General features: G+C 48.9%; 1 protein-coding gene across 3 annotated transcripts; it reads left to right on the top strand.

Annotated features, from left to right (window-relative positions):
- The first annotated feature begins 2,787 nt into the window (after positions 1 to 2,787).
- Positions 2,788 to 17,519, top strand: PIPOX (pipecolic acid and sarcosine oxidase). Of its 3 annotated transcripts, XM_058163008.1 has the most exons (8): positions 2,788 to 2,945; positions 3,121 to 3,269; positions 5,411 to 5,624; positions 8,313 to 8,495; positions 12,089 to 12,241; positions 13,953 to 14,114; positions 16,046 to 16,121; positions 17,139 to 17,356. In XM_058163008.1, the coding sequence occupies exons 1-8, from the start codon at positions 2,826 to 2,828 to the stop codon at positions 17,267 to 17,269; spliced, it is 1,188 nt and encodes a 395-aa protein (XP_058018991.1). In that variant the 5' UTR covers positions 2,788 to 2,825; the 3' UTR covers positions 17,270 to 17,356. The 3 variants fall into 3 exon arrangements, with proteins under 3 accessions (XP_058018991.1, XP_058018992.1, XP_058018993.1); XM_058163009.1 differs by lacking the exon at positions 12,089 to 12,241 and having other exon boundaries at positions 17,139 to 17,519; XM_058163010.1 differs by lacking the exon at positions 8,313 to 8,495.
- Positions 17,520 to 27,137: the final 9,618 nt, after the last annotated feature.

A 27,137-nucleotide genomic window follows, 5' to 3' on the forward strand; every position in this document is an offset into this window, starting at 1 on the left:
GGCTCCCCAGATCCCTCCAGTTCCTCCAACTGCATGAAAAGGAATTTTTATTAAGGCTTTCATGATTATTCTGAGAAATTTCTTATGAAAAGTCTGGATTATTTGTTGGGAGGGAAAAAACTCATTATGCCGTCATCAAAGACTCGGGGCCATGAATCATTGTCGGTTTGTATTAAGTGTATTGCCTGGAGTGGTAATTGGCCCCTTGGCCCCCATCCTAGGCCTGGGGGGGGGGAGGAGGAGGAGGAGGAGGGGAATAATAATCATGATGACGGAGTCAGTTTGGAGATGAAGAAAAGAAGGAAGAGGAGGAGGAGGGGTGGGATAATAATAAAGATGGCGGTGTCAATTTGGAGAAGAAAAGGAAGAAGAAAGAAGGAGGAGGAGGAGGAGGAGAAGAAGGACTAGGGGAGACATGATAGCAGTCTTCCAATATCTCAGGGGCTGCCACAAAGAAGAGGGAGTCGGGCTGTTCTCCAAAGCACCTGAGAGTAGAACAAGAAGCAATGGGTGGAAACTAATCAAGGAGAGAAGCAACTTAGAACTAAGGAGAAATTTCCTGATAGTGGGAACAATTAATCAGTGGAACAACTTGCCTGCAGAAGTTGTAAATGCTCCACACACTAGAAGTTTTTAAGAAGATGTTGGATAGCCATTTGTCTGAAATGGTGTAGGGTTTCCTGCCTGGGCAGGGGGTTGGACTAGAAGACCTCCAAGGTCCCTTCCAACAAGGTCCCTTCCATGATGACTGTGGGGTCCTTGGAACTATCTGAACTCGGTGGGTTTTTATAGACGTTTCATGACCCAACTAGGTAACATCATCAGAGGTAGAAGGGAGAGGGGATTGCAGGGAGGAGGAGGAGGAGGAGGAGGAGTAGGAGAAGGAGGAGAAGAAGAAGAAGAAGAAGAAGAAGAAGAAGAAGAAGAAGAAGAAGAAGAGGAAGAGGAAGAGGAAGAGGAAGAGGAAGAAGAAGAAGAAGAAGAAGAAGACATAATAATGAGAAATAACCAGGCTGCCAATGTAACTTGAGGATGGTGAAAAGGCGGGCATGCTTTGCAGAGGGCATAGCTGTGCCACGTTTCACACACATGTGAAAACAGCCCCCCCCAGCCCCCCTGGAATTATTCACTGCCGCAAAGGCAGCCAGAGAGAATGCAAACCCCGAAACAGGATTAGGCTTCTGAGAGAGAGTGCGTGGGAAGGGGCTTGTAGAATTGTGATGGGAGGGGGGACGAAGGGTGTGAGAGAAGGAGGGGGGGCTGGGAAGCACGCTGGTCTTTTATGCCAGGGTGTGTGTGCGCGAGTGTGTGTTGTGGGGGGGGGACTCAAACTGGATTTTGCTCTTCAGTGGGTCACTAGAAAAAGAGGGGGAAATGGTTTATTTGCGTGTTGGTTGCTTTTAGAAAAAAGCACACAGGCAGTTCTCAAATTACAGCCACTCATTTAGTGACGGGGCCCTGCACAAAGAGACTTATGAGCAGCCCCAACGGGCTGAGGTTTAGCTGAAGCATCCCAGGGTCAGCTGGTCCCCATTTCTGGCCTTCCAGCCAGATTCCCTCAAGCAACGTCAGGGTTAGGGTTAGGGCCACGCTGGGTTAAGCAAATCACCCGAGTCGTTAAGCGAATCATGTGGTCCTTAAGTAAGTCTGGCTTCCCTTACTGACAAAGAAGGGGTCACGGTGGTAACAGGGGACGTCACGTGACTCACTGAAGAGCTGCCTCGCTTAGCGAGGGGAATTTCACCGGTCCTTGCAAGACTGGGATTTTATGCAGGGGGGAGGGCAACATTCAACACCCCCTCCCCCCTCTCTTCTTTGCCATCAGGACATTTCTTCTTAACTGTGGGTTGGTCCTCTCCTTGATTAGATTCCATCCATTGCCCTTCCTTCCTTCCTTCTTCCTCCCTCCTCCCTTCCCTTCCCTCCTTCCTTCCTTCCTTCTTCCTTCCTCCTCCCTTCCTCCTTCCCTTCCTCTCCTCCCTCTCCTTCCTTCCTTCCTTCTTCCTCCCTTCCTTCCATCCTCTGTCTCCTTCCTTCCTCCATCTCCTTCCTTCCCTTCGTCTCCTCCTTCCTCTCACTTCCTTCTTCCTCCTTCCTCCCTCCTCCTTCCTTCTTCCTCCCTCCTCCTTCCCTTCCCTCCTTCCTTCCTTCCTCCTTCCCTTCCTCCTTCCCTTCCTTTCCTCCCTCTCCTTCTTCCTCCCTTCCTTCCCTCCTCCATCTCCTTCCTTCCTCCATCTCCTTCCTTCCCTTCGTCTCCTCCTTCCTCTCACTTCCTTTTCCTCCCTTCCCTCCCTCCTTCCTTCCTTCCTCCTTCCCTTCCTCTCCTCCCTCCCTCCCTCCCTCCTTCCCTCCCTTAATCATAGCATCCTAGGGCTCCAAGGGACCTCCTAGTCCAGCCCCCTGCTCAAGCAGGAGACCCTGTGCCATTCCAGAAGGGTGGCTGTCCAGTCTTTTCTTGAAATCCTCCAATGACGGAGACCCACAGCTTCTGGAGGGAAGCCCTTCCACGGCCTAATCGTTCCCACTGTCAGGACGTTCCTCCTTCATCCCAGATTGCTTCTCTCCCTGGAGCTGAGCTGCTGCTGAGTTTTGCCGGAGGAATTGCCAAAGTCCTGCGTCCCCTGCGCCCCCCGCCCCAACCAAATCCCACTTTGTGGAGCCCCCGGGCTCCTTCCAGGCTCTGGCTTCGGCCAGTCCCGGGAGGGCGAGGGAGCTGCCCTGCTGCCACCCCGACGGCGCCCCTCCTGCCAAAGAGAGGAGCCGGGCCGGCGGCCAAGCCAGCTGGACTTTGCCTTCCCCTCCGCTGGAAAGAGGGTCGCGGAGCCATGGCCGCCGGGGGGGACGGCGGGCTCTTCGATGCCCTGGTGCTGGGCGCCGGGATCCAGGGCTCCTGCGCTGCCTACCACCTGGCCCGCCGCCGGCTCAAGACGCTCTTGCTGGACCAGGTAGCGGCGCCGCTGCCCGGATGAACTTCTGCCCGCAGCAACGAGGCGAGGGAGGGAGGGCGAGGGGGCCGGAGCCTGGGTTTGCAAGCTGAAGGGGGCTACGGGGCAAGGGAAGCCACCTCTACCTTCCCCCCCGAAAGTCCCCCGGGTCGACCCTCCCTCTTTGTCCCCGCAGTTCCCGCTGCCCCACACGCGAGGAAGCTCCCACGGCCAGAGCCGCATCTCCCGCAGCGCTTACCCGCAAGATCGCTACCTGGCTCTGATGGCCGAAGCGAAGCGGCTCTGGGCCCAGCTGGAGGCCGAGTCGGGCACTCAGCTGCACAGGTGAATCTCCCAGCGGGGACCTGAAGAGGGGGTTGGACTGGATGATCTCCAGGGTCCCTCCACTTCCTCGCGCCAGACTCTGCCTGTTCCCGCACAGCGCTGGAAATTCCAAAGAAGGCGCAGGATCCAGAGAGACGACGTGTAGCTGGAAGAGGGGAAGGGGCTTCAGGATAAGGCGCTGGCTCCCAAACAGGCCGGAGCCTGGGAGGGTCGGCATTCCCTCCGTGGCAGGAGATCAGCCCTCTGCACGTGCCCAGAGCTGTCAATCAATAAAGGAGAATCTTTGTAACTCAGGGTTGGAATGAAGGGGTCCTGGGTGCTCTCTGAGCTGGCTTGTTTTCTTGCAGACCTTTCATGACCCAACTAGGTAACATCATCAGTGCCAGGAGGAGGAGGACTGGGGGGGTCCTTGATGCCCTCCGAGTTTTGTGGTTTTCTTGCAGGCGTTTCACGACCGTAGGTAGCATCATCGGTGCTACAAGTGAGGGGCGATCAGAAAGGTCGGCAGTTCAAGACAGTTCGAATCCCTAGTACAGGTCTCCTGCGTGAGCAGGGGGTTGGACTAGATGACCCCCAAGGTCCCTTCCAACTCTGTGACTGACTGTAAAGGTTTGTGAGGGGCAGGAGGGGGAGGGGGACTGTTGGGGTCCTTGGTGCTCTCTGAGTTTGGTTTTTTTTCTTGCAGACAATTCATTACCTGATTAGGGAACATATATAGCCACAAGCTCAGGGTTGCCTCTTTGTTAGGATACCGTTTCGGGCCATTAGCACCAGTGTGGTGTACTAGCCCCCACTACCTCCCCACTCCCGCCCCGCCCCGACACACACACCCACACAAACACACTGGAGGCAAAAAAACTTTATTTATTATTTCGAATTTGGCCGATTCTGTGCAGCTATCAATCCGTTACTAAAAAAAAACCCAGATCAAATCGGTTTAAAAATTAAAACACACAACCTGTTAAAAGCATAAAATGCAAAGGCGGCAACCGAAACCTGGTTCCAATCTGTGGGAAGGGGGCCACTGGGTCCCAGCTCTGGGGATGGGATGGGCAAAAGGCTTGCGTGTGAATGGGTGGATTCAGGGACCCGTGTGTGTGTGTGTGTGCGCGCACAGATGTGCCAAAACAAGCAGGTTGTGGCAGCACCCCCTCCCAGCCTTGCCCAGCGCACAAAGTGTAACTGAGTAGGGGAGGGGGTGTGTGCCAAAGGTGGGCACGGGGCCTCCACCTGACCTGGTTATGCAAGTCACAGGAACCTCCCCCATCCCCAATGACTGCTGACATGGGTTGGTGTCATGTTGCAAGCATGAACAAATCGTGCCAGGATTTTTATTTCTAGATCAGCGGTTAATGTGTTCCCTAGTCAGGTAACAAGACGTTTGCAAGAAAACCTCCAAGCTTAGAAACCACCACAGACCCCACAGTTTTCCTCCTCCTCCTCCTCCTCCCCCCCCCCCCGCAAACCTAGTTACCTAGTTGGGTCATGAAACGTCTGCAAGGAAGCCACTAGGCTCTCAGAGAGCTCCAAGGATCCCACAGTCTTCCTCCCCCTCCTCTTCTTCTTCTTCCTCTTCCTTCTCTTCCTCCTCCTCCTCCCCCTCCCCCTCCCTCCTCCTCCTGGTCTTTGCAACCCCCCTCTCTTGTAGCACTGATAGTGTTCCCTAGTTGGGTCACAGAACATCTGCAAGGAAACAGCCAAACTCAGGCAGCACCAAAGGACCTTACAGTCTTTCTCCTCCTCCTCCTCCTCCTCCTCCTCCCCCGAATCCCCCCTCCCTTCTAGCACTGCCAAATTTGCTGGTCTCCCCCTGCTTTCCTTGTGTGCCCCACCCCCACCCCGTTGGTCCTGCCAGCAGCCAGACAGGTTCTCTGGGTAATTTATGCAATTCCCTAAAAGCCATGAAGAAAAGGGGCATCCGCATGGCTTTTCATCCGGCAGGTGGGGTCAGAGGCAGGCAGCCATCCGTCTGGTTAGCCAGGAGACCATCCAAAGTGTCCTGCTGGCCTTACCACTTCGGCTGGCCTTGGGCTTGTCCAAGCCCTCTGCTGCCCCTCTGCCCCTCGGGCCTTCTTCCCCACCCTGCTGTCCCCGGGGCACCAGAGCAGGTCCCTGCCATAACCGCCTTCCCTCTGCCACAGGCCAATGCTCGCCCTGGTGGTGGGACGCCAGGAGAACCCCGAGTTCCAGAGCTACAGGCGGACCATGGAGCGCCACCGGTTGCCATGTGAAATCCTGACCCCCCAGGAGTTGGCCAACCGGTTCCCGGGGATCCAGCCCTACGGCGGAGAGATGGCCGTGACCGACCCCACGGCAGGCGTCTTGTATGCCAACAAGGCCCTCAGGGCTGTGCAGGTAGCAACTGGGTTCATTTGGGGGGGAGGTAAATGCCCCCCACCCTTCCCTTCTTCTCCAGTAAACCCTTTGGACAAAAGAGGCCCCTCGTCTGCGGGTCAGACTGGCTACCCTGGCAATGCATAAACGAATGCTAAAATAATAAAGATGGGAGATGGACAGATGGATGGATGGAGATAGAGAGAGAGAGAGACAGACAGACAGACAGAAAGAAAGATAGAGAGAGAGAGAGAGAGAAAGATAGATAGATAGATAGATAGATAGATAGATAGATAGATAGATAGATAGACAGACAGACAGACAGAAAGAGAGACAGAGAGAGAGAGAGAAAGAGAGAGAGAGAGAGAGAGAAAGAGAGAGAGACAGACAGAAAAAGAGAGAGAGAAAGAGAGAGACAGATGGAAAGAGAGAGAGAGAGAAAGATAGATAGATAAAGAGAGAGACAGACAGACAGACAGACAGACAGACAGAAAGAGAGAGAGATAGAGAGAGAAAGATAGATAGATGATAGATAGATAGAAAAAGAGAGAGAGAGACAGACAGACAGACAGACAGATAGATGGGCAGACAGGCAGGCAGACAGGCAGGCAGATGGATGGATGGACAGATGGATGGACAGATGGACAGCTAGATGGAGAGATTGACAGGCAGAGAGGCAGGCAAACGGATGGAGGAAAGGATGGATGGACCAACAGAAAAACATACAGGCAGACCGACAGACAGTCCCAGGTAGGAAGGGGTCTCCCCCCCTCATTCCCAAAGGCCAGCCTGCCCCTTTGAAATCAATATTTTCCCAGCCTCCAGGGAGGCTCCTGCCTCCACGCCCCCCCTTCCCTTCCCCCCCTCCAGGAGAGGGGAGGGCTGCTGCCTTTTATTCAGCTTTATTATCTGGGTATCGGAGAGCTTCTTTTGTGCCCGGAGGGCTTCCGGAGGCCCCGGCAGAATGAAAACAAGCCCAAATCAAAACACCACAATAAAAACAGCGCAGGGCCATTTAAAAAGGAGAAGGAAGAGGAAAGAAATGAAAAGCCTTTCAGTCGACAGGCAGGCCCATAAAACCAACAAGTAAATGTCACTGGGAGGTGAAATAAAAGCATCTTTACAGCTTTGGAGAGCCTGCGAGGAGGAGGAGGAGGAGGAGGAGGAGGAGGAGGAGGAGGAGGAGGAGGTGGTGACTCAAGGGCCCCCCTCCCACACAGCAGGGATTCCCCAGTGCCTTTGTGCCCTCCAAAGGGGAAGGATTCCAACTCCCATAATCCCCATGTGGGTGGCTCTTCTGGGGGCAGGGGTTGAGCTCTAACCAGGGTTGGTAAAGTGGTCTGAAGGGGAACTGCCCAGGTGAAGGGGAACTGCTCACCTCAAGTCATAAAATGGGGAAGAAAGGAAGGAAGGAAGGAAGGAAGGAAGGAAGGAAGGAAGGAAGGAAGGAAGGAAGGAAGGAAGGAAGGAGAGAGGGAGGGAGGGAGGAGAGCAAGAGGAGGAAGAAGGTAGGAAATGAAAGATAAGAAAGAAAGAAAATAAAGATAAGAATGAAATGAAAGAAAGAAAGAAACAAAGATGAAATAAAATATAAAAAGAAAGAAAGAAAAGGAAAGATGGAGGAGGAAGGAGGAAGGAAGGAAGGAAGAGAGAGAGAGGAGGAGGGAGGAAGGAAGGAAGGAAGGAAGGAAGGAAGGAAGGAAGGAAGGAAGGAAGGAGAGAGGGAGGGAGGGAGGAGAGCAAGAGGAGGAAGGAAGGTAGGAATTAAAAGATAAGAAAGAAAGAAAAATAAAGATAAGAATGAAATGAAAGAGAAAGATAAGAAAGAAACAAAGATGAAATAAAATATAAAAAAGAAAGAAAAGGAAAGATGGAGGAGGAAGGAGGAAGGAAGGAAGGAAGAAAGGAGAGAGAGAGAGAGGGAGGAGAGCAAGAGGAGGAAGAAGGTAGGAAATGAAAGATAAGAAAGAAAGAAAAAAAAAAGATAAGAATGAAATGAAAGCGAAAGATAAGAAAGAAACAAAGATGAAATAAAATATAAAAAAGAAAGAAAAGAAAAAAGAAAGATGGAGGAAGGAAGGAAGGAAAGAGGAAGGGAAGGAAGGAAATAAAAGATAAAAAAAGATAAAAGATAAAAAAGAAAGGGAAGATAGGAGAAAGAAAAGAAAAAGGAAGAAGGAAGGAAGGAAAGAAAAAGAGGAAGGAAATGAAAGATAAGGAAGAAAGAAAAAGAAAGATAGGAAAAAGAAAAGGAAGAAAAGAAAGAGATAGAGAAAGAAAAGGAAGCAAGCAAGCTGCCCGGGGAATTCTGGGACTTGAAGTCCACCCCTCTCCAAGCAGCCAAGGTTGGGGACGGCTGCTCTAATCTATCAGGATCATTTAAATTCAATTTTTACCTTCTAGGCCTTCACTCCCCTTCACCCCAATAATCTCCTTGCACCTTCAAAACCGATCAGCAAATCTCCCAACTTTTGAACACCCCCCACCCCCCACCCCCCACCCCAGGAAAGCTGCATCCGCTCTTTTTTTGGAGAGGGGGGGGGCAGATGGGACAATATTCTGCAGGTGCATTTAACCACTGACCCCCACACCTGCCCCATGGATCCTGCAGACTTCCACTGGGGATGTGGGTCGAAACAAAAACTAAAAGTGGGTTTTGGTGGGCTGAGCTCTTTTTGGCTTCCCCCCCCCCACTCCCGTCCCACCCAGGACCTCTTTCAGAGGCACAGGGGGGTCTTGAGGGACGGAGAGAAGGTTCTCCAAATCCTGCCGGGATCAGTGGTCACAGTTACCACCAGCCGAGGGAAGTACCAGGCGAAGCGCCTAGTGGTCACAGCCGGTGCGTGGACGAATCAACTCCTGGCTCCCTTGGGGCTGCAGCTGCCTCTTCAGGTAAGCAGGGGAGACCCCCACCCCAAAAAAGAGGACGGGGATCAAAGGACCAGCAATATTTGGGGGTGCAAGACCACCCATATGGAGGGTTGGTGGTTGGTGGTGTTGTATCTGCGCCCCCCCCCGAGCCGGGCCCCCTGCCAGAAAGTGACTTGGAAAGTGAGGGGGAAGGGCCATCAGGACTTACCTCGGGAGCACCGGCTTCCCTGGCTCAGCTCCAGGAGCCAGAGGCAGAGGCAGGCTAGGTGGAGGAGATAACGAGGCCTCCATCCCCTGACTTTCCCCCCACCCCCAGGCCACACCTCCAGAGCCAGCTGATGGCAATCAGGCCTGGCTGGACCCTAGATTTCATAGGCAGGAGAGGCAGGAACAACAGAAGCAGGGGTGGGGCAGGCCTAGGAAGTGCTGCGTCATGGAGCCACACCCCACAGGATATAAAAGCAGCAAGGGCTGCTATGCCTCTTCGTGGCAAGCAAATCAACTGCTTAACTAAGAGCTGATGTACTGTTTGTTCCTGGGTGACTCATTGGCATCAAGGGAGATAACACGAGTCACTTGGCAGACGCTCGCTAGTTTGCTGCCAGAGCTGATAGTGCCGGCTAATTAAGCCATCGCTCAGACGGAGGCGAGGGGGGACAGAACAGGCGGTGGGGAGAACCCTGCAGGTAGTCCTCGACTTACGACTGCCATCGAGCCCAAAATTTCATTGCTAAGCGAGACAGTTACATAGTCCTCAACATACGACTGCAGTTGAGCCCGGAATTTCATTGCTAAACGAGATGGTTACGTAGTCTTTGACTTAGGACCCCAATTGAGCCTGAAATTCCTAAGCAGTTACACGCTAGGAAGTTATTAAGTGAGTTTTGCTCCATTTTTCGACCTTTCTCCCTGCAGTTGTTAAGTGAGTCACTGCAGTGGTTAGTTTAGTCACACAGTCGTTAAGTGAATCTGGCTCCCCCCATGGACTTTGGCTTGTCGGAAGGTCGCCAAAGGGGATCACGTGACCCCGGAACACTGCGACCGTCATAAATATGAATCGGTTGCCAAGCATCTGAATTTTGATCACATGGCTGTGGGGATATTAGCACCGTTGTAAGTGCGAGGACTGATCAGATGTCATGGCTTCCAGTGCCTTTGTAACTTCGAACAGTTGCTAAACAAAGTCAGGTAGTCCTCAAGTTACAACGGTTCGTTTAAGGACGGTGCCATATTACAACATCACTGGAAAAAGTGACTTATGTCCATTTTTCACACTTACGACCATTGCAGCATTTCAATGGTCACATGATCAAAATTTAAACGCTTCCCAACTGACTCATACTTACGACGGCCACGGCGTCCCAAGGTCCCATGACCCCTTTTGAGAAGTGAAGTCCATGGGTAAACCAGACTCACTTAACATCCGTCTTTCTGACTTAACAACTGCAGTGAATCACTTAACGACGGTGGCAAGGAAGGTCATAAAATGGGGCAAAACTCCATTCGTCAAACGTCTCCCGTGGCAAACATAAAATTCTGGGCTCCATTGGGGGTCGAAAGTCGGAAATGGTGTAGGGTCTCCTGCTTGGGTGGGGGAAGGAGGGGCGGGGGTGGGCTAGATGACCTACAAGGTCCCTTCCAATTCTGTCAATCTGTTAATCTAATTCCCTGTACTGTCATTTTATTTCACTCGCCTCCAACATGGCTAATGATAGCTTTTTTTCTCCAGGCCAGAGTTTAATGCCCACCCCGCAGTCAGAAGTCTCCCGAGGGTCCCAGGCAGCCCGGGGAGGGGGGGGGGGCTGAGGGGTGGGTTGGAGGTCTCCAATTCTGGGATCTGGAAGTCACAGAAGAGTTGACATCTGCCATTTATGTCCCAGCTGCCTGGCCCACCCTCTGAGACTTTGAATGACATCCTTATTTAACTAATGGCAGATTGATTGATTAATTGATGCGGTTGTCGGACGAGCCCTGCCTTAACCACTCTGGCCAATGTACAACAAGGTCAGAACAAACCAGAGATAACACAAGCCGTAAATAAGCACCAGAGCCGAGAACAACAACGCAGGTGGGAAGGGTGGGGGGAGAGAGATGGGGCGGGGAGGGAGGGAGGCTGGCTTGCCTTGCTGAATGGCAGATTGACAGCCAAAGAGTGGGAAGGGACCCTGGAGGTCTTCTAGGCCAACCTCCTATTCAACACTGCAAGTTTTGAAGAAGAGATGGGACAACCATTTGTCTGAAATGGTATATAGGGCTTCCTGCCTGAGCAGGGGGCTGGACTAGAAGACCTCCAAGGTCCCTTCCAACTCTGTTACGCTGTTTTCCTTCCTTCCTTCCTTCCTTCCTTAGTATTATTAAAGGCCATGAGAGAAGGAGGGAAGCTCCATTTTGCTGTCTTTCTTTCTTTCTTTCTTTCTTTCTTTCTTTCTTTCTTCCTTCCTTCCTTCCTTTTCTTTTTCTTTCTTTTTCTTTCTTTCTCTCTCACTCTTTCTTTTCTCTCCCTCTCTTTCGCTTCTTCCCTCCCTCCATCCCTCCTCCTCCATTTCCTTCATCCCTCTCTTCCGTCCTTCCTTCCCTAGTATTATAAAAGGCCATGTGGGAAGGACGGAAGCTCAATTTTCTTTCTTTCTTCCTTTCTTTCTTTCTTTCTTTCTTTCATTCTTTTCTTTCTTCCTTTTTCTCCTCCATCCTCCTCCTCCATTTCTTTCTTTCTTTCTTTTTCTTTCTTTCTCTCTCACTCTTTCTTTCCTCTCCCTCTCTTTCGCTTCTTCCCTCCCTCCATCCCTCCTCCTCCATTTCCTTCATCCCTCTCTCCCGTCCTTCCTTCCATAGTATTATTGAAGGCCATGTGGGAAGGACGGAAGCTCAATTTTCTTTCTTTCTTTCTTTCTTTCTTTCTTTCTTTCTTTCATTCTTTCTCTCTTTTTTTTCCCCTTCCTTCCTTTTTTCTCCCTCCATCCCTCCCTCCCTCCTTCCTTCCTTCCTTCCTTCCTTCCTTCCTTCCTTCCTTCTTTCCTTCCTTCCTTCTATGTCACTGGACGTTTTAAAGAACAGCCATCTGTCTGAATTAATATAGGTCTTCCTGTCTGAGGAGGGGCTGGGCTAGAGGACCTTACCATTGCTAAGTGAGATAGCTGTTAAGGGAGTTTTGCCCCGTTTTACGACCTGTCTTGCCACAGTCGTTAAGCAGATCACTTAAGTCCGGAACATGGTTGTTAAGTGAACCTGGCTTCCCCATTTGTTCATCAGAAGGTCGCAAAAGCAAATCACATGATCCCGGGACGCTGCGACCATCATAAACATGAACCAGTTGCCAAGCTTGTGATGGTCGTAAGTGTGAAAAACGACCATAAGTCACTTTTTTCAGTGCCGTTGTTAACTTTGAACGGTTGCTAAACGAACCATTGAAAGTCCGAGGACGAATCTGTGCCAGTTTGCAGGAGAATTGTAGAATTTCAACCCCCTCCTTCTGCCTGCCAGGGAGCGAAGTGGCAGACTTGAGCTGGCCTTGCCAAGGTACATTCCCTTCGGGGCCAGGTCTGCCTTGCTCCAAGCACCCGCGAAGGGGATGCCAGGGTGTTGCCCACCTTCCTCAGCCCCATTTCCTCTTTCAGCCGTTGCGCATCCGAGTTTGCTACCTGCGGGCGAAGGTGCCAGGCGCCCGGGGTCTCCTTGGGCATCCTCCGTGTTTCCTGGGCATCGGCCTCAACCAAGACGACCAGCACTTCTACGGCTTGCAGTCCGGGGAGTATCCGGATCTGATGAAGGTGAGAAGGAAGGGGCTGGAGCAGATCAGGGAATTGGGGAGGGGTCTTCATTTTGCGGGCAAGTGGCTCCACATGGGGGGGGATCTTTTGCCCCCAGATGGAAGATGCCAGGCTCAACGGATCAGCACCGGGCAAGAACCTCCGTCAATTCAAGTGCTACGCAGGTAGTCCTCGACTTACGACCCCAATTGAGCCCCTAATTTCTTTCTTTCTCTGAGTGAGAAAGTTGTTCGGTGAGTTTTGCCCCCATTTTTACGACCGTTCTTGCCTCTGTTGTTAAGTGAACCCTGCAGTTGTTAAGTGAGTCACATGGTTGTTAAGTGAATCCGGCTTCCCCTTGACAGGAGGTCGGTCACAAAAGGAGACCAGGGGACCCTCATAAATATGAGTCAGTTGCCAAGTACCTGAATTTTGATCACGTGACCACGGAGATGCTGCAACGGTCGTAAATGTGAAACCTGGTCCTAAGTCACTTTTCTTCAGTGCTGTTGTAACTTTGAAGGGTCGCTGAATGAATGGTTGTAACTCGAGGACTCTCTGTACTTAACTGGCATCAGGGAAGTGCCAATAGAATTCCAGAAGGTTTATATTTAGATCCTTTGTGGCAATGTAAGAATTCTAAGCTGATGACCCACTTCACTCCCTCCCCAGTTCTGCCTGCTCTGCTCCCACAGAAAAAGAGCTACCGGATCTCCTCTCAGCCACAGTCAGGGTGGATCATGGGAATCTGGGCCTGGTCAGCCAGGGCCTCATGCTCTGTCCTGGCACTGCGGGCCCTTTGCTGACCGTCAGACCTTGGGCCGAATCCTCGGCTCTTCAGTTTGGGTCATGAAACGCCTGCAAGAAAACAACCAAGCTCAGAGAGGAACCCACAATCCTCCTCCTCTTCCTCCTTCTGCACAGTACACTCCCTTCTAACACTGATGATGTTACCTAGTTTGGTCATGAAACGTCTGCAAGAAAACGACCAAGCACTGTTGTGGCTCCCGCCCCCGAACCTGGCCCCATGCCCAAAAGTGCCTTGGAGCCGTGATTTGGACAGTGATTTGGACAGTGAGGGGGAAGGGCCGTCAGGACTTACCTCGGAAGCACCGGCCTCCCTGGCTCAGCTCCAGGATCCAGAGGCAGGCCAGGTGGAGGAGATAACGAGGCCTCCGTCCCCTGACTCTTCCCCCCCCCCAGGCCATGCCTCCAGGCCCGACTGATGACAATCAGGCCTGGCTGGACCCTAGGTTTCGTAGGCAGGAGAGGCGGAAACAACAGAAGCAGGAGAGGGGCAGGCCTAGGAAGTGCTGAGTCATGGAGCCACACCCCACAGGATATAAAAGGCAGCAAGAGCTGCTGTGTCTCTTTGTATCAGGCAAATCCACGGATTGACTAGAGCTGAAGGTTGTGACTCACCAGCGTCTTGGCAGCCAACGAGGGCTCTTGGCAGACGCTGGCTCTTTTGCTGCCAGAGCTGATAAGAGCCGGCTAATTAAGCCATCGTTCAGACAGAGGCAAGGAGGACACAACAAGCACAGAGAGCATTAACGAACCCACAGTCCTCCTCCTCTTCCTCCTCCTCCTGCTCCTCCTCCTTTTTGCACACTGCACTCCCTTGTAACACTGATGATGTTACCTACTTCGGTCATGAAACGTCTGCTGGAAAACAGCCAAGCTCAGAGAACACCCGGGACCCCTCCTTGACTGCCTGTCTGTCTCCTGCCAGGTCTGCTACCACCACGGCTCCCCCACGGACCCTGACAAGCCCAACCAGAAGGGTGGGGTCTCTCCTCCAGTGCCCGACCTCCAGCGCCTGCAGGATTTTGTGAGCAAGTATCTGCCGGGACTCGATCCGGAGCCTGCAGTCCAGGAATGGTGCTTATACACGGTAAGGAGGGGGCAGCCTGGGAGGGGGGGGGCCACACGCCCCAGACCCCCCTTGTCTTCCCCTCAAATCCAGGAGTCCCTCCGAAGCCCCTCTTACTTTCACACCCCCGAGCCTGCACAGCGGCATAGAAATCTGTTGTTTGTTAACAGGAAAAGTTGCCAATTTGCAAACCATGAAAACTTTTTCAATATATGCAGTCCTCGACGTACAACCGTTCATTTAGTGACCATTCAAAATTATAACAGCACTAGGAAAAGTGACAGAACCATTTTTCACACTTACGACCATTGCAGCCTCCCAGTGGTCATATGATAAAAATTCAGATCCTTGGCAGCTGACTCACACTTATGACGGCCGCAGCAAAGTCAACAGGGAAGGCAGATTCGTTTAACAACCATGTGACTAACTTAACACCCGCTGGGATTCACTTAACAACTGTGGCAGGAAAAGTTGTAAAATGGGGCTCATTTAACAACTGTCTCGCTCAGCAAATATGAGAAATATGGGGCTCAATTCTGGTCGTTAGTTGAGGATCACTTGTATTTTGTACTTTTTAAAATTATTGCTTGCATTTGCCCTTCTTATGCTGGTCTGTGACCATAGATAAAGAGAGAGATGATAGATAGATAGATAGATAGATAGATAGAAAGAAAGAAATAGAGGGAGAGAGACAGAGACAGAGAGAGATGATAGCAATAGCGATATAGAGATAAAGATAGAGAAAGAGAGATAGATAGATAGATAGATAGAGATAGATAGATAGATGATAGATGGAAGATATAAGTATATATAGAGATAGATAGATATAGATAGATAGACAGACAGATAGATAGATATAGATAGAGAGAGATAGAGATAGATGATAGATAGATAAATAGATAGATAGATAGATAGATAGATAGATAGATAGATGATAGATGATAGATAGATGAGATAGATAGAGATAGATAGATAGATAGATAGATAGAAGATAGATAGATAGATAGATAGATGAATGAATAGATAGAGAGAGATAGAGATAGAGATAGAGAGAGATAGATAGAGATAGATAGATAGATAGATAGATAGATAGATAGATAGATAGATAGATGATAGATAGATAGATGATAGATGAATGATAGATAGATAGATAGAGATAGATAGATGGAGAGATGATAGATAGATAGACAGACAGATAGATAGATATATATAGAGAGATAGAGATAGATGGATAGATAGATAAATAGATAGATAAATAGATAGATAGATGGAAGAGATGATAGATAGATAGATAGATGGAAGATAGATAGATAGATAGATAGATAGATAGATAGATAGATAGATAGATAGATAGAAAGAAATAGAGGGGGAGAGAGACAGAGACAGAGAGAGATGATAGCAAGAGCGATATAGAGATAAAGATAGAGATAGAGAAAGAGAGATAGATAGATAGATAGATGATAGAGAAAGAGATAGAGATAGAGATAGATAGATAGATAGATAGATAGATAGATAGATAGATAGATAGATAGATAGATGGAAGATATAAGTATACAGTATAAAGTCGGACATGACTTCGCAACTAACTGCAACAATAAATATATATATATAGAGAGAGATAATGGATAGAGATAGAGATAGATGGAGAGATGGAGAGATAAATAGATAGATAAATAGATAGATGGAAGAGATGATGATAGATAGATAGACAGATAGACAGACAGATATGGATGGATGGATATAAATACATAGATTTATTGTCCATTTTGCTCATCCAGCCCAAAATCTGTCTGTCTCAGGAATTCTGGGAGTTGTAGTCCGCAGGTCTTAAGTTGCCCACCCTTGATCTATGTGGTACCAAGTGTCATCCAAGCCACCCAGAAGCTGACCCCCACCTCCCCCCAAAAAATCTGAACCTGAATTTCGGCTGACATTTCTTTTTTCCCCTCCAGAACACTCCAGACAGGGACTTCATTCTGGACCGACACCCCCGTTTTGAAAACATTGTCATCGGAGCCGGGTTTTCAGGTAAAGGGGGCGGGGGGGGGGGGCTGGGAGGGTTGGAGAAGAGAGGAAGAAAGGTAATCCCTCACTAAAAAGGGGATTCTTTTATCCCGGTCTTATCTTCGGGAGCTATTTGCCAGGAAAAGCCTCCCTGTTCAAGCACAGTCTATCTTTTTTTTTTGTTTACATTTATATCCCGCCCTTCTCCGAAGACTCAGGGCTGCTTACAGTGTGTAAGGCAATAGTCTCATTCTATTTGTATATTTACAAAGTCAACTTATTGCTCCCCCACAATCTGGGTCCTCATTTTACCTACCTTATAAAGGATGGAAGGCTGAGTCAACCTTGGACCTGGTGGGACTCGAGCCTGCAGTAATTGCAGGCAGCTGTGTTTTAATAACAGGCTTCTCACAGCCTGAGCCACACCGCGGCCCTTCTTTCTGCAAGAGCTTGCAATTAAGGGGAAACTTCCCAGCAGTGAGGGGCAATTAACCAGTGGAACAGCTTGCCACCAGAAGGTATGGGTGCTCCCTCACTGGAGGTTTTTAAGCAGAGTCTAGACAGTCGTTTATCTGAAATGCTATAGAGCAGGGGGCTGGACTAGAGGATCTCCAAGGTCCCTTCCAGTTCTATTCTATTCTATTCTATTCAAGTGAGTTATGCCTCATTCTACGACCTTGCTTGCAACATCTGCTAAGTGAATCACTTCAGTTGTTAAGTGAATAACAGAGCTGTAAAGGGAATCGGGCTTCCTGATTGTCCGAAAGGACCCAAAAGGGGATCCCAATGACTCCGGGGACACTGCGACCGTCATAAATATGAGTCAGTTGCCAAGTGCCTGAATTTTAATCACGTGACCACGGGGAGGCCGCAACGGTCATAAGTGTGAAAAACGGTCGTAAGTCACTTTTTTCCTGTGCCGTTGTAACTTTGAACGGTCATTAAACGAATGGTTGCAAGTCGAGGACTACAAGAAAATGCAGGGAAAGGAAGTGAAGGGGGGAATTATGCATCCGTTTCTCCCCTTTGTCTCTTCTGCAGGCCACGGGTTCAAGTTTGCACCGGTCGTGGGAAAGATCCTGTGTGAACTGAGTCTGGGGGAGCAGCCCACCTACGACCTCACCCCCTTTCGGCTCAGCCGCTTCCAGGAGCCCCCCAAAGCCAACTTGTGATCTCCATTTGGGAGGGGAGAAAAGGTTTCCCGCAGCAGCCTCACCACAATCCATCTTTTTTCCCCCAGTAGTTTTTTTTAATGTAATAATAATAATAATAATAATAATAATAATAATAATAATAATAATAATAATAATAATAATAATAATAATAATAATAATAATAATAATAATAATAATAATAATAATAATAATATTTTAATTTTTATACCACCCTTCTCCCGAAGGACTCAGGGCGGTGAACAGCCAGATAAAAACAGTACAATACACTACAATAAAATCATTATTTAAAAACAAACAAATATACAATACATCAATCAATCATTAATTATATCATCCGAGTACATCTTTTGTATCTTACTCCTCCAATATTTATCATTTCTTAATATTATCATTTCATTTATTGTAACATTTCTCCTACATTTCTTGCTTTACTATTAATACATTTCACCACAATCCATCTTAATAGCAGGAACTGGGAGAGGGATCTTGGCGTCTTAGTGGACAACCAGCTAAATACGAGCCAGCCATGTGCAACAGCAGCCAAAAAACCCAATGCAATCCTAAATTGCATTAACAGAGATACACAATCAAGATCAAGGGAGGTACTAAGACCACTCTATAAAGCCTTAGTCAGATCACACCTAGAATACGACATCCAGTTTTGGTCCCCACACTATAAAAAAGAATAGAAAGAATGCAGAGAAGAGCAACCAGGATGATGGGGGGATGATTGGAGGCTAAAACATACGATGGACGGTTGCAGGAACTGGGCCTGGCTAGTCTAGGGAAGAGAAGGACCAGGGGAGACAGGAGAGCATCTTCCAATATTTGAGGGGCTGCCCCAGAGAGGAGGAAGGGGGTCAAACTATTCTCCAAAGCACCTGAAGGCCAGACAAGGAATGATGGATGATGGAAGCTGACCAAGGAGAGATTCAAACTAGAAATAAAGAGGAATTTTTTGATAGTGAAAACAATCAAACGATGGAACAGAAGTTGCCTTTGGAAGTTGTGGGAGCTTCATCCCTGGAAGCTTTCAAGAAGCTTCATCTGTCATCTGTCATAAATGGTGTAGGGTCTCCTGCTTGGGTGGGGGGTTAGACTGGATGACCTACAAGGTCCCTTCCAACTCTGTTAATCTGTAACCTGTAATCTGAGCTGGCTCCATGACTTGATCTCCGCATTTTGCCAAGATCTTAAGAGGCGCTGGGAGAGAGAGCAACACTTTCTGGGGCTTGGAGATGAAGGGCTCCTTTGCGGTTGAGGAAGTGCAACGTGCCCACCCCTCGAATGCTGTGCCCAGAGAGGGTCTCCCACCCCAATGGTGTGCTTTTCTATTAAATGCCTCCGTTAAACTGCTGGCTGCCTTTACCTGTCCATCAGTGTCAACCTCGAATAGAATTACAGGTAGTTCTCGACTTACAACAAATGGTGCTGAAAAAAGCGATTTATGACAATTTTTCATACTTACGACCCTTGCAGTCACACGATCGAAATTCAGAGGCTTGGCAACTGGCATGTACTTACGACGGTTTCAGCATCCCGGGTTCACGTGGCCCTTTTTTTGTGACCTTCTGACAAGCAAAGTCAATGGGGGAAGCCGGATTCACTTAACAACCCCGTGATTTGCTTAACGACTGCAGGGATTCACTCAACGGCCGTGGCAGGAAAGGTTGTAAAATGGGGCAAAGGTCACTCGACAACCGTCTCACTTAGCAGTGGAAATGTCGGGCCCAATTTTGGTCGTAAGTCGAGGACGGTCAAAAGGAGCCAAAATGCTTTGCGATCCTGGCAAGAGGCCGAGACAAATTTTGTGGGGAAAACCAAGACAGGAAATAAAAGAGACATCTGAAGGAGCTTCCCAGGCTCGGATCGCGGCCATTCATGATACCCTCCTTGGAAGACATTCGGTGCCGTCGTCCGTATGGTCTCCTTTTCACATTGGTCGATCTCCTGCATCTCCACACTCATTTTAAGCCTCTCCAGGAAAATGCAGGAGAACTTTACGGGCTCTTTAGATTGTGGCATCTTAAAACAGCATCCCCCACCCCACACCCACCCACCTCCCGGTAAGCACCATAAATTGTCGTTATGCAGGACTAAGCACCCTTCTTTCTTTCCCCAAAGAAAGGGGAAATTGCAGAGGGAGGGTTCCGTCTGCGAGTCGGGGGGGGCTGTGATGGCTAAACGGAAGCTCCGTCTTTAGAGACCATCTTCCACTGCCTTCCGGCAGGGTTAGGGGAAATGCAAGGAGGTGGGGAGTCCTTGGTGCTCTCTGAGCTGGGTAGTTTCCTTGCAGACGTTTCATGACCCATCTAGGGAACATCATCAGTGCCAGAAGAAAGAGGGGCTTGCTCTCTATTTGGATACAACTAGACGGATTAGAAGATAATCTTTGTAGTTCAGGGTTGAACTGAAAGGTCCTTGGTGCTCTCTGAGCTGGGGGGCTTCCTTGCAGACGTTTCATGACCCAACTAGGGAACACTATCAGTGCTAAAAGGGTTTGGGAGGTGGTGGTGGTGGTAGTAGAGGAGGAGGAGGGGGGGCTTCATTGCCAAACTAGGAAACATCATCAGTGCCAGGGAACGTGGGGTTTTGCTCTCTGTTTATAAACAGCGACTTGTCCTGCCAGTGTTGATGGAGCGAGGTTTCTTCCTTGATAGTTCCTTGATTAGGCTGGTACTTTCTGCTGGGTCGTTTGTCTGGTGTGAATCCCTGCTTATCTGGGTGTTTGGCTGCTGGAGAGGAGGTGTTAAAACTAGAATATCCAGCAGAGATTCACACCACAAAAACAATCCTTTTTTTAATGACTCTTTGGAATGGTCTGTAAATGTGCTTATTATCTCTATGGGTTTAATGATGGCTGATAATCTGTTTATCTATTGACAAACTCCACACACACACACACACACACACACCGAACATTGGCAAGGCAAGAGACTGCAGATAAATGGGGAGCAAACCACTCACTGCTTTGCACTGATGAGGTTACCTAGTTGGGTCATGAAATGTTTGCAAGGAAACAGCCAAGCTCAGAGAGAACCAAGGACCCCACAGTCTTCCTCCTCCTCCTCCTCTTCCTCTCTGCAAACCCCCTTCCCTTCTGCCACTAATGACGTTACCTAGTTGGTAATGAAACATCTGAAGGCAACCGACTAAACTCCGAGAACTAGAATCCTCAACACTGAGCTACAAATATTCTCTTCTCTTTTTGCAAGGATGCTAACCAAACTGACTGAGCAGGACATCGAATAGGGGCCCAGGGACCGAGGGGGCCCCCACAACTCCGTCGCCTTCGACAAGACCTAAGTTTAACTCACAGAATCATCTATTGTAATGTCCTTCCTGTCAAAGACTACTTCAGCTTTAATTGCAATAATACAAGGGCAACCAATAGATTTAAACTTAATGTCAACCGCTTTAATCTAGATTGCAGAAAATATGACTTCTGTAACAGAATCATCAGTGCTTGGAATACTTTACCTGACTCTGTGGTCTCTTCTCATAATCCTAAAAGCTTTAACCAAAAACTTTCCACTATTCACCTCACCCCATTCCTAAGAGGACCATAAGGGGCGTGCATAAGCGCACAAATGTGCCTACCGTTCCTGTCCTATTGTTTTTCTTTCTTCTTCTTCTTATATATATATATATATATATGCTTATACCTCCTAATATTTCCTCATATATATGTTTATATACTATATAATCTTTTTGTGTGATGCTTATATATATTGTTGTGACTAAATAAATAAATAAATAAATAAATAAAATAGAAAGAAGGAAGGAAGGAAAGGAAGGAAAAGGAAGGAAGGATGGAGAGAGGGAGGGAGGGAGGGAGGGAGGGAGGAAGGAAGGAAGGAAGACAGAAAACTTGGAACTCCGTCGCCTTCGACAAGACCTAAGTTTAATAGAATCATCTATTGTAATGTCCTTCCTGTCAAAGACTACTTCAGCTTTAATTGCAATAATACTAGAGCAACTAATAGATTTAAACTTAATGTCAACCGCTTCAATCTAGATTGCAGAAAATATGACTTCTGTAACAGAATCATCAGTGCTTGGAATACTTTACCTGACTCTGTGGTCTCTTCCCATAATCCTAAAAGCTTTAACCAAAAACTTTCTACTATTGACCTCACCCCATTCCTAAGAGGACCATAAGGGGCGTGCATAAGCGCACAAACGTGCCTACCGTTCCTGTCCTATTGTTTTTCTTTTCTTCTTCCTATATATATATATATATATATATATATATGCTTATACCTCCTATATTTACTCATATATGTGTTTATATACTATATAATCTTTTTGTATGATACCTACATATATTGTTGTGACAAAATAAATAAATAAAAATAAATAACCCTCCCCTCATTAGGGGAGGGGACCGGCCTCCTGGCCACGCCGAAGGCATTTCGGGAGTCAAGTCGATTCCAGGCTAGACTCAAGATTGTAAACTCTGCTGCACTGTTCTTTGTTTTGGAAAGAGGTGTGAAACTTCTGCAATGTTGTGTTTTTTTTTTAACACATCAGCACACAACCACGTCTTCCGGGCTACATCCAATTATTCCTCTTTTATTCCTCTTTCATCTCCACAGTGAAACAGCAGTTAAAGGAAAAAGCTGGTACGGCCGTAAGAAAATCCCGTAACATGTTTTTTTGTTGTTGTTTTTTTAGTTGATAGAATTCTTTATGGTGTTAAATCGAGATCAGCCCACAGAAGAAGTGCGGCAGGGGAAAAAACTGTAGGAGTGGAGTGTAGAAATCTGTGTGACTCAGAAAGAGAGGGAGGGGGGGAGGGAGAGACAAACAAACAAAGAGACAGACAGACAGACAGATGTTTTTGGACTCTTATTTCTGCTGTGGCCAATAATTGAAGCAGTAATTCTCAACCATGGCAATTTTAAGACCTGTGGACTTCAACTCCCAGAGACTGGTTGGGGGATTCTGGGAGTGGAAGTCCTCCCCTCTTAAAACAAGCTGGCTGGGGGATTCTGGGAGTGGAAGTCCTCCCCTCTTAAAACAAGCTGGCTGGGGGATTCTGGGAGTGGAAGTCCTCCCCTCTTAAAACAAGCTGGCTGGGGGATTCTGGGGTGAAGTCCTCCTCTTAAAGCATGGCTGGCTGATTCTGGGGTGAAGTCCTCCTCTTAAAGCAGGCTGGCTGGGGATTCTGGGGTGAAGTCCATCCTCTTAAAGCAGGCTGGCTGATTCTGGGAGTTGAGTCCACCTCTTAAAGCAGGCTGGCTGGGGGATTCTGGGAGTGGAAGTCCTCCCCTCTTAAAGCAGGCTGGCTGGGGGATTCTGGGAGTGGAAGTCCTCCCCTCTTAAAGCAGGCTGGCTGGGACATTCTGGGAGTGGAAGTCCACCCCTCTTAAATCATGCCGGCTTGGGAATTCTGGGAGTGGAAGTCCACCCCTCTTAAAGCAAGCTGGCTGGGGGATTCTGGGAGTGGAAGTCCACCCCTCTTAAAGCAGGCTGGCTGGGGGATTCTGGGAGTGGAAGTCCATCCCTCTTAAAGCAGGCTGACTGGGGGATTCTGGGTATGGAAGTCCATCCCTCTTAAAGCAGGCTGGCTGGGGGATTCTGGGTGTGGAAGTCCATCCCTCTTAAAGCAGGCTGGCTGGGGGATTCTGGGAGTGGAAGTCCACCCCTCTTAAAGCAGGCTGGCTGGGGGATTCTGGGAGTGGAAGTCCATCCCTCTTAAAGCAGGCTGGCTGGGGGATTCTGGGTGTGGAAGTCCATCCCTCTTAAAGCAGGCTGGCTGGGGGATTCTGGGAGTGGAAGTCCACCCCTCTTAAAGCAGGCTGGCTGGGGATTCTGGGAGTGAAGTCCACCTCTTAAAGCAGGCTGGCTGGGGATTCTGGGAGTGGAAGTCCACCTCTTAAAGCAGGCTGACTGGGGATTCTGGGATGGAAGTCCACCTCTTAAAGCAGGCTGGCTGGGGAATTCTGGGTGGAAGTCCACCTCTTAAAGCAGGCTGGCTGGGGATTCTGGGAGTGGAAGTCCACCTCTAAAGCAGGCTGGCTGGGGATTCTGGGGTGAAGTCCATCCTCTTAAAGCAGGCTGGCTGATTCTGGGGTGAAGTCCATCCTCTTAAAGCAGGCTGGCTGGGGGATTCTGGGAGTGGAAGTCCATCCCTCTTAAAGCAGGCTGGCTGGGGGATTCTGGGAGTGGAAGTCCACCCCTCTTAAAGCAGGCTGGCTGGGGGATTCTGGGAGTGGAAGTCCACCCCTCTTAAAGCATGGCTGGCTAGGGGATTCTGGGAGTGGAAGTCCTCCCCTCATAAAGCAGGCTGGCAGGGGCATTCTGGGAGTTGGAGTCCACCCGTCTTAAATCATGCCGGCTTGGGAATTCTGGGAGTGGAAGTCCTCCCGTCTTGAAGCCTGCTGGCTGGGGGATTCTGGGAGTGGAAGTACATCCCTCTTAAAGCAGGCTGGCTGGGGGATTCTGGGAGTGGAAGTACATCCCTCTTAAAGCAGACTGGCTGGGGAATTCTGGGTGTGGAAGTCCATCCCTCTTAAAGCAGGCTGGCTGGAGGATTCTGGGAGTAGAAGTCCACTCCTCTTAAAGCAGGCTGGCTGGGGGATTCTGGGTATGGAAGTCCACCCCTCTTAAAGCAGGCTGGCTGGGGGATTCTGGGAGTGGAAGTCCTCCCCTCTTAAAGCAGGCTGGCTGGGGAATTCTGGGAGTGGAAGTCCACCCCTCTTAAAGCAGGCTGGCTGGGGGATTCTGGGAGTGGAAGTCCATCCCTCTTAAAGCAGGCTGGCTGGGGAATTCTGGGTATGGAAGTCCATCCCTCTTAAAGCAGGCTGGCTGGGGGATTCTGGGAGTGGAAGTCCACCCCTCTTAAAGCAGGCTGGCTGGGGGATTCTGGGAGTGGAAGTCCATCCCTCTTAAAGCATGGCTGGCTAGGGGATTCTGGGAGTGGAAGTCCTCCCCTCATAAAGCAGGCTGGCAGGGGCATTCTGGGAGTTGGAGTCCACCCGTCTTAAATCATGCTGGCTGGGACATTCTGGGAGTGGAAGTCCACCCCTCTTAAATCATGCCGGCTTGGGAATTCTGGGAGTGGAAGTCCTCCCCTCTTGAAGCCTGCTGGCTGGGGGATTCTGGGAGTGGAAGTCCAGGTCTTAAAATTGCCAAGAGTGAAAAACCCTGGATTGAAATGACAGATTGAACCCAACCAAAACTGAGTGAGACTTTTATTATTTGCCATCATGCAGGCACTCCCTTATCATGGAATCAAAGAGGCTGCAGGCCTTTAAACTAAGTTCTCCATCCAATCTTTGGCCTAGCTTAAAAAAACTAAGCCAGATCCAATTGGATGGGTGACCACCGGGAGATCTCAGAGCTGTGGCCTGCCAAAAAGCAATGCACTCCTAGAAGAAGAAGACAAGGCCAAACCACCTCTGTGAAATATCTTCAAGGAAATTAATTTGGCCCTGCCGGTTGACCTCTCAAGGTCCCTCAAGGGCTTGCCAAGATACAGAAGCAAAACATTGCAGATTTTATTCCCAAAAGAAATGAATTTTTAACACAACAAGATGAAAAGCTTCATTTATTCACGGAATTCTGTGCCCAGATGTTCACTCGCCTCCCACCAGTTCCTAGTTTCCTTCCTCCCACCCCTTGCAAAAGAATATTTCAGGAAGGAAAAAACGGTGGAATGATTGCCACAAGTTTCTTGGTGCATTAGTTGCCACATTTCTAGAAGTCCTCCCCAACTTCAAGATCTGAATTTGGCCCATGAAACACCCCCCAAAAATTAATGCCCCTTTTCTGCTCCACAACAAAAGTGCCATCATCTCTGGAGAGATGACTCCAGAGAGATGACTCTGGAAGTCATTTTGCATTCAGCTTCATTAAAGAGAGAAAAAAAAGGGGGGTGGGAGGAAAAATGATGAGCCCTCCACCCACACGGCACACTTCACAGAGTCAAGCCAAATGTTTTAAAGTTAAATGTGCCATTTTATTATCATTAGATCGTTTAGCTTAATGGAGACGCATTACCGGCAGGCTAGTTTTATGGCTACAGGACAGAGTGGAGGAAGGGGCTGCTGCCCACCAGCCAGGCTCTTGTGTGGAATGATAAGAGTCAGGGGGAGAAGGGGACCTGCGCATGGCCAGCCACCCCATCCGTGGGGGGGTTCCTTGCGCCACTGGCTGAGTTGTGCCAAGGGCAGCATCTGAAGAAGTGAGGGGTTTTGCAGATGTTTGCAACCATTGAGGATGGCTGCTTCCAACTTCTCGAATAAAGAAGAGGGCCATGAAAATATTTACAGATCCCTCACATCCTGGACATAAACTGTTTCAACTCCTACCCTCAAAATGACGCTATAGAGCACTGCGCACCAGAACAACTAGACACAAGGACAGTTTTTTCCCGAAGGCCATCACTCTGCTAAACAAATAATTCCCTCAACACTGTCAGACTATTTACTGAATCTGCACTACTATTAATCGTTTCATAGTTCCCATCGCCCATCTCTTTCCACTTATGACTGTATGACTATAACTTTGTTGCTGGCAATCCTTATGATTTATATTGATATTGATTGTTTCCTGATTGCTTATTTGTACCCTATGATTATCATTAAGTGTTGTATCATTAAGTATTAAATTTGTACCTTATGACCATCACTAAGTGTTGTAATTGTTGTACTTTGATGAAGGTATCTTTTCTTTTATGTACACTGAGAGCAAATGCACCAAGACAAATTCCTTGTGCATCCAATCACACTTGGCCAATAAAAAAATTATTCTATTCTATTCTATTCAATGTAAAGCTGGGTGAGTTAATTCATGGACGGAAACAACCTCAGGAGATGACAAGATCCAGAGGAGGAGGAGGAGGAGGAGGAGGAGGAGGAGGAGGAGGAGGAGGAGGAGGAGGAGAAGGAGAAGAAGAAGGAGGAGGAGGAAGAGGAGGAGGAGGAGGAGGAGGAGGAGGAGGAGGAGGAGGAGGAGGAGGAGAAGAAGAAGAAGAAGAAGAAGAAGAAGAAGAAGAAGAAGAAGAAGAAGAAGAAGAAGAAGAAGAAGAAGAAGAAGAAGAAGAAGAAGAAGAAGAAGAAGAAGAAGATGAAGATCCACATTTTCAGATTCTGCACTACCTCTTTGAGTTTTCCTATGCTCTGGTTGGTGTCAGTTTTGATGGTGTCCAGCCACCGTGTTCTTCGGTTGCCTGGTTTCATTTTTACCATTAACTTTTCCCAACCTAATTGGTTTCTCCAGTGAATTTCCCCTCAAGACGTAGCCAAAGCTGGCGAGACACAGCTTTGTGATGTTGCCTTCCAGAACCTGCTCGATGGTCCCCTTTGCTGTCCAAGCAGGTTCACACTCTAGCAAGCTATAAAAACACAGTGTACGGCATAACACACAACAACACATGAAGATGGGATCTGTGGACTGTGTACAAAAAACGCCGGAGCATCTCCCAGAAGAAGCTCCACCCATCTCCGTTCACAGAGCCAGAAGAACAAGATCTCCTGGAATGCCAAGAAGGTCCGCGTGACATCACTTTGTTTAATGTTCCTTCCCTCCCTCCCATCCATTATTTCCCAACACGCACAAATCCTGAAACCACTAAGCTTAATGAACCGATCCCTGATCTACAACTGTGCTTCCTTGAGTGGTCCTGGGTGACTTCACCGCCATGAGTTATGGAGCTGCTGGCTTCCACCCAACGTCATCTCATTGCTGAGCAGAAGCTCTGCCCCCTCCCCTCCAGGCGGTGGGAGGCAGCTTCCTGCCAACCCCCTCAGTGCCCGAGGGTAAAGGAAGAGTGAGGTCACCCTAGACCAGTGATGGGTAGACTTTTCCGGTCCATGACCACGAATGCGTGCGTCTAAACCCCCAAAATACAATGCGT

The sequence above is a fragment of the Ahaetulla prasina genome, chromosome 1 (genome assembly GCF_028640845.1).
Source record: "Ahaetulla prasina isolate Xishuangbanna chromosome 1, ASM2864084v1, whole genome shotgun sequence".
NCBI lineage: Eukaryota > Metazoa > Chordata > Lepidosauria > Squamata > Colubridae > Ahaetulla > Ahaetulla prasina.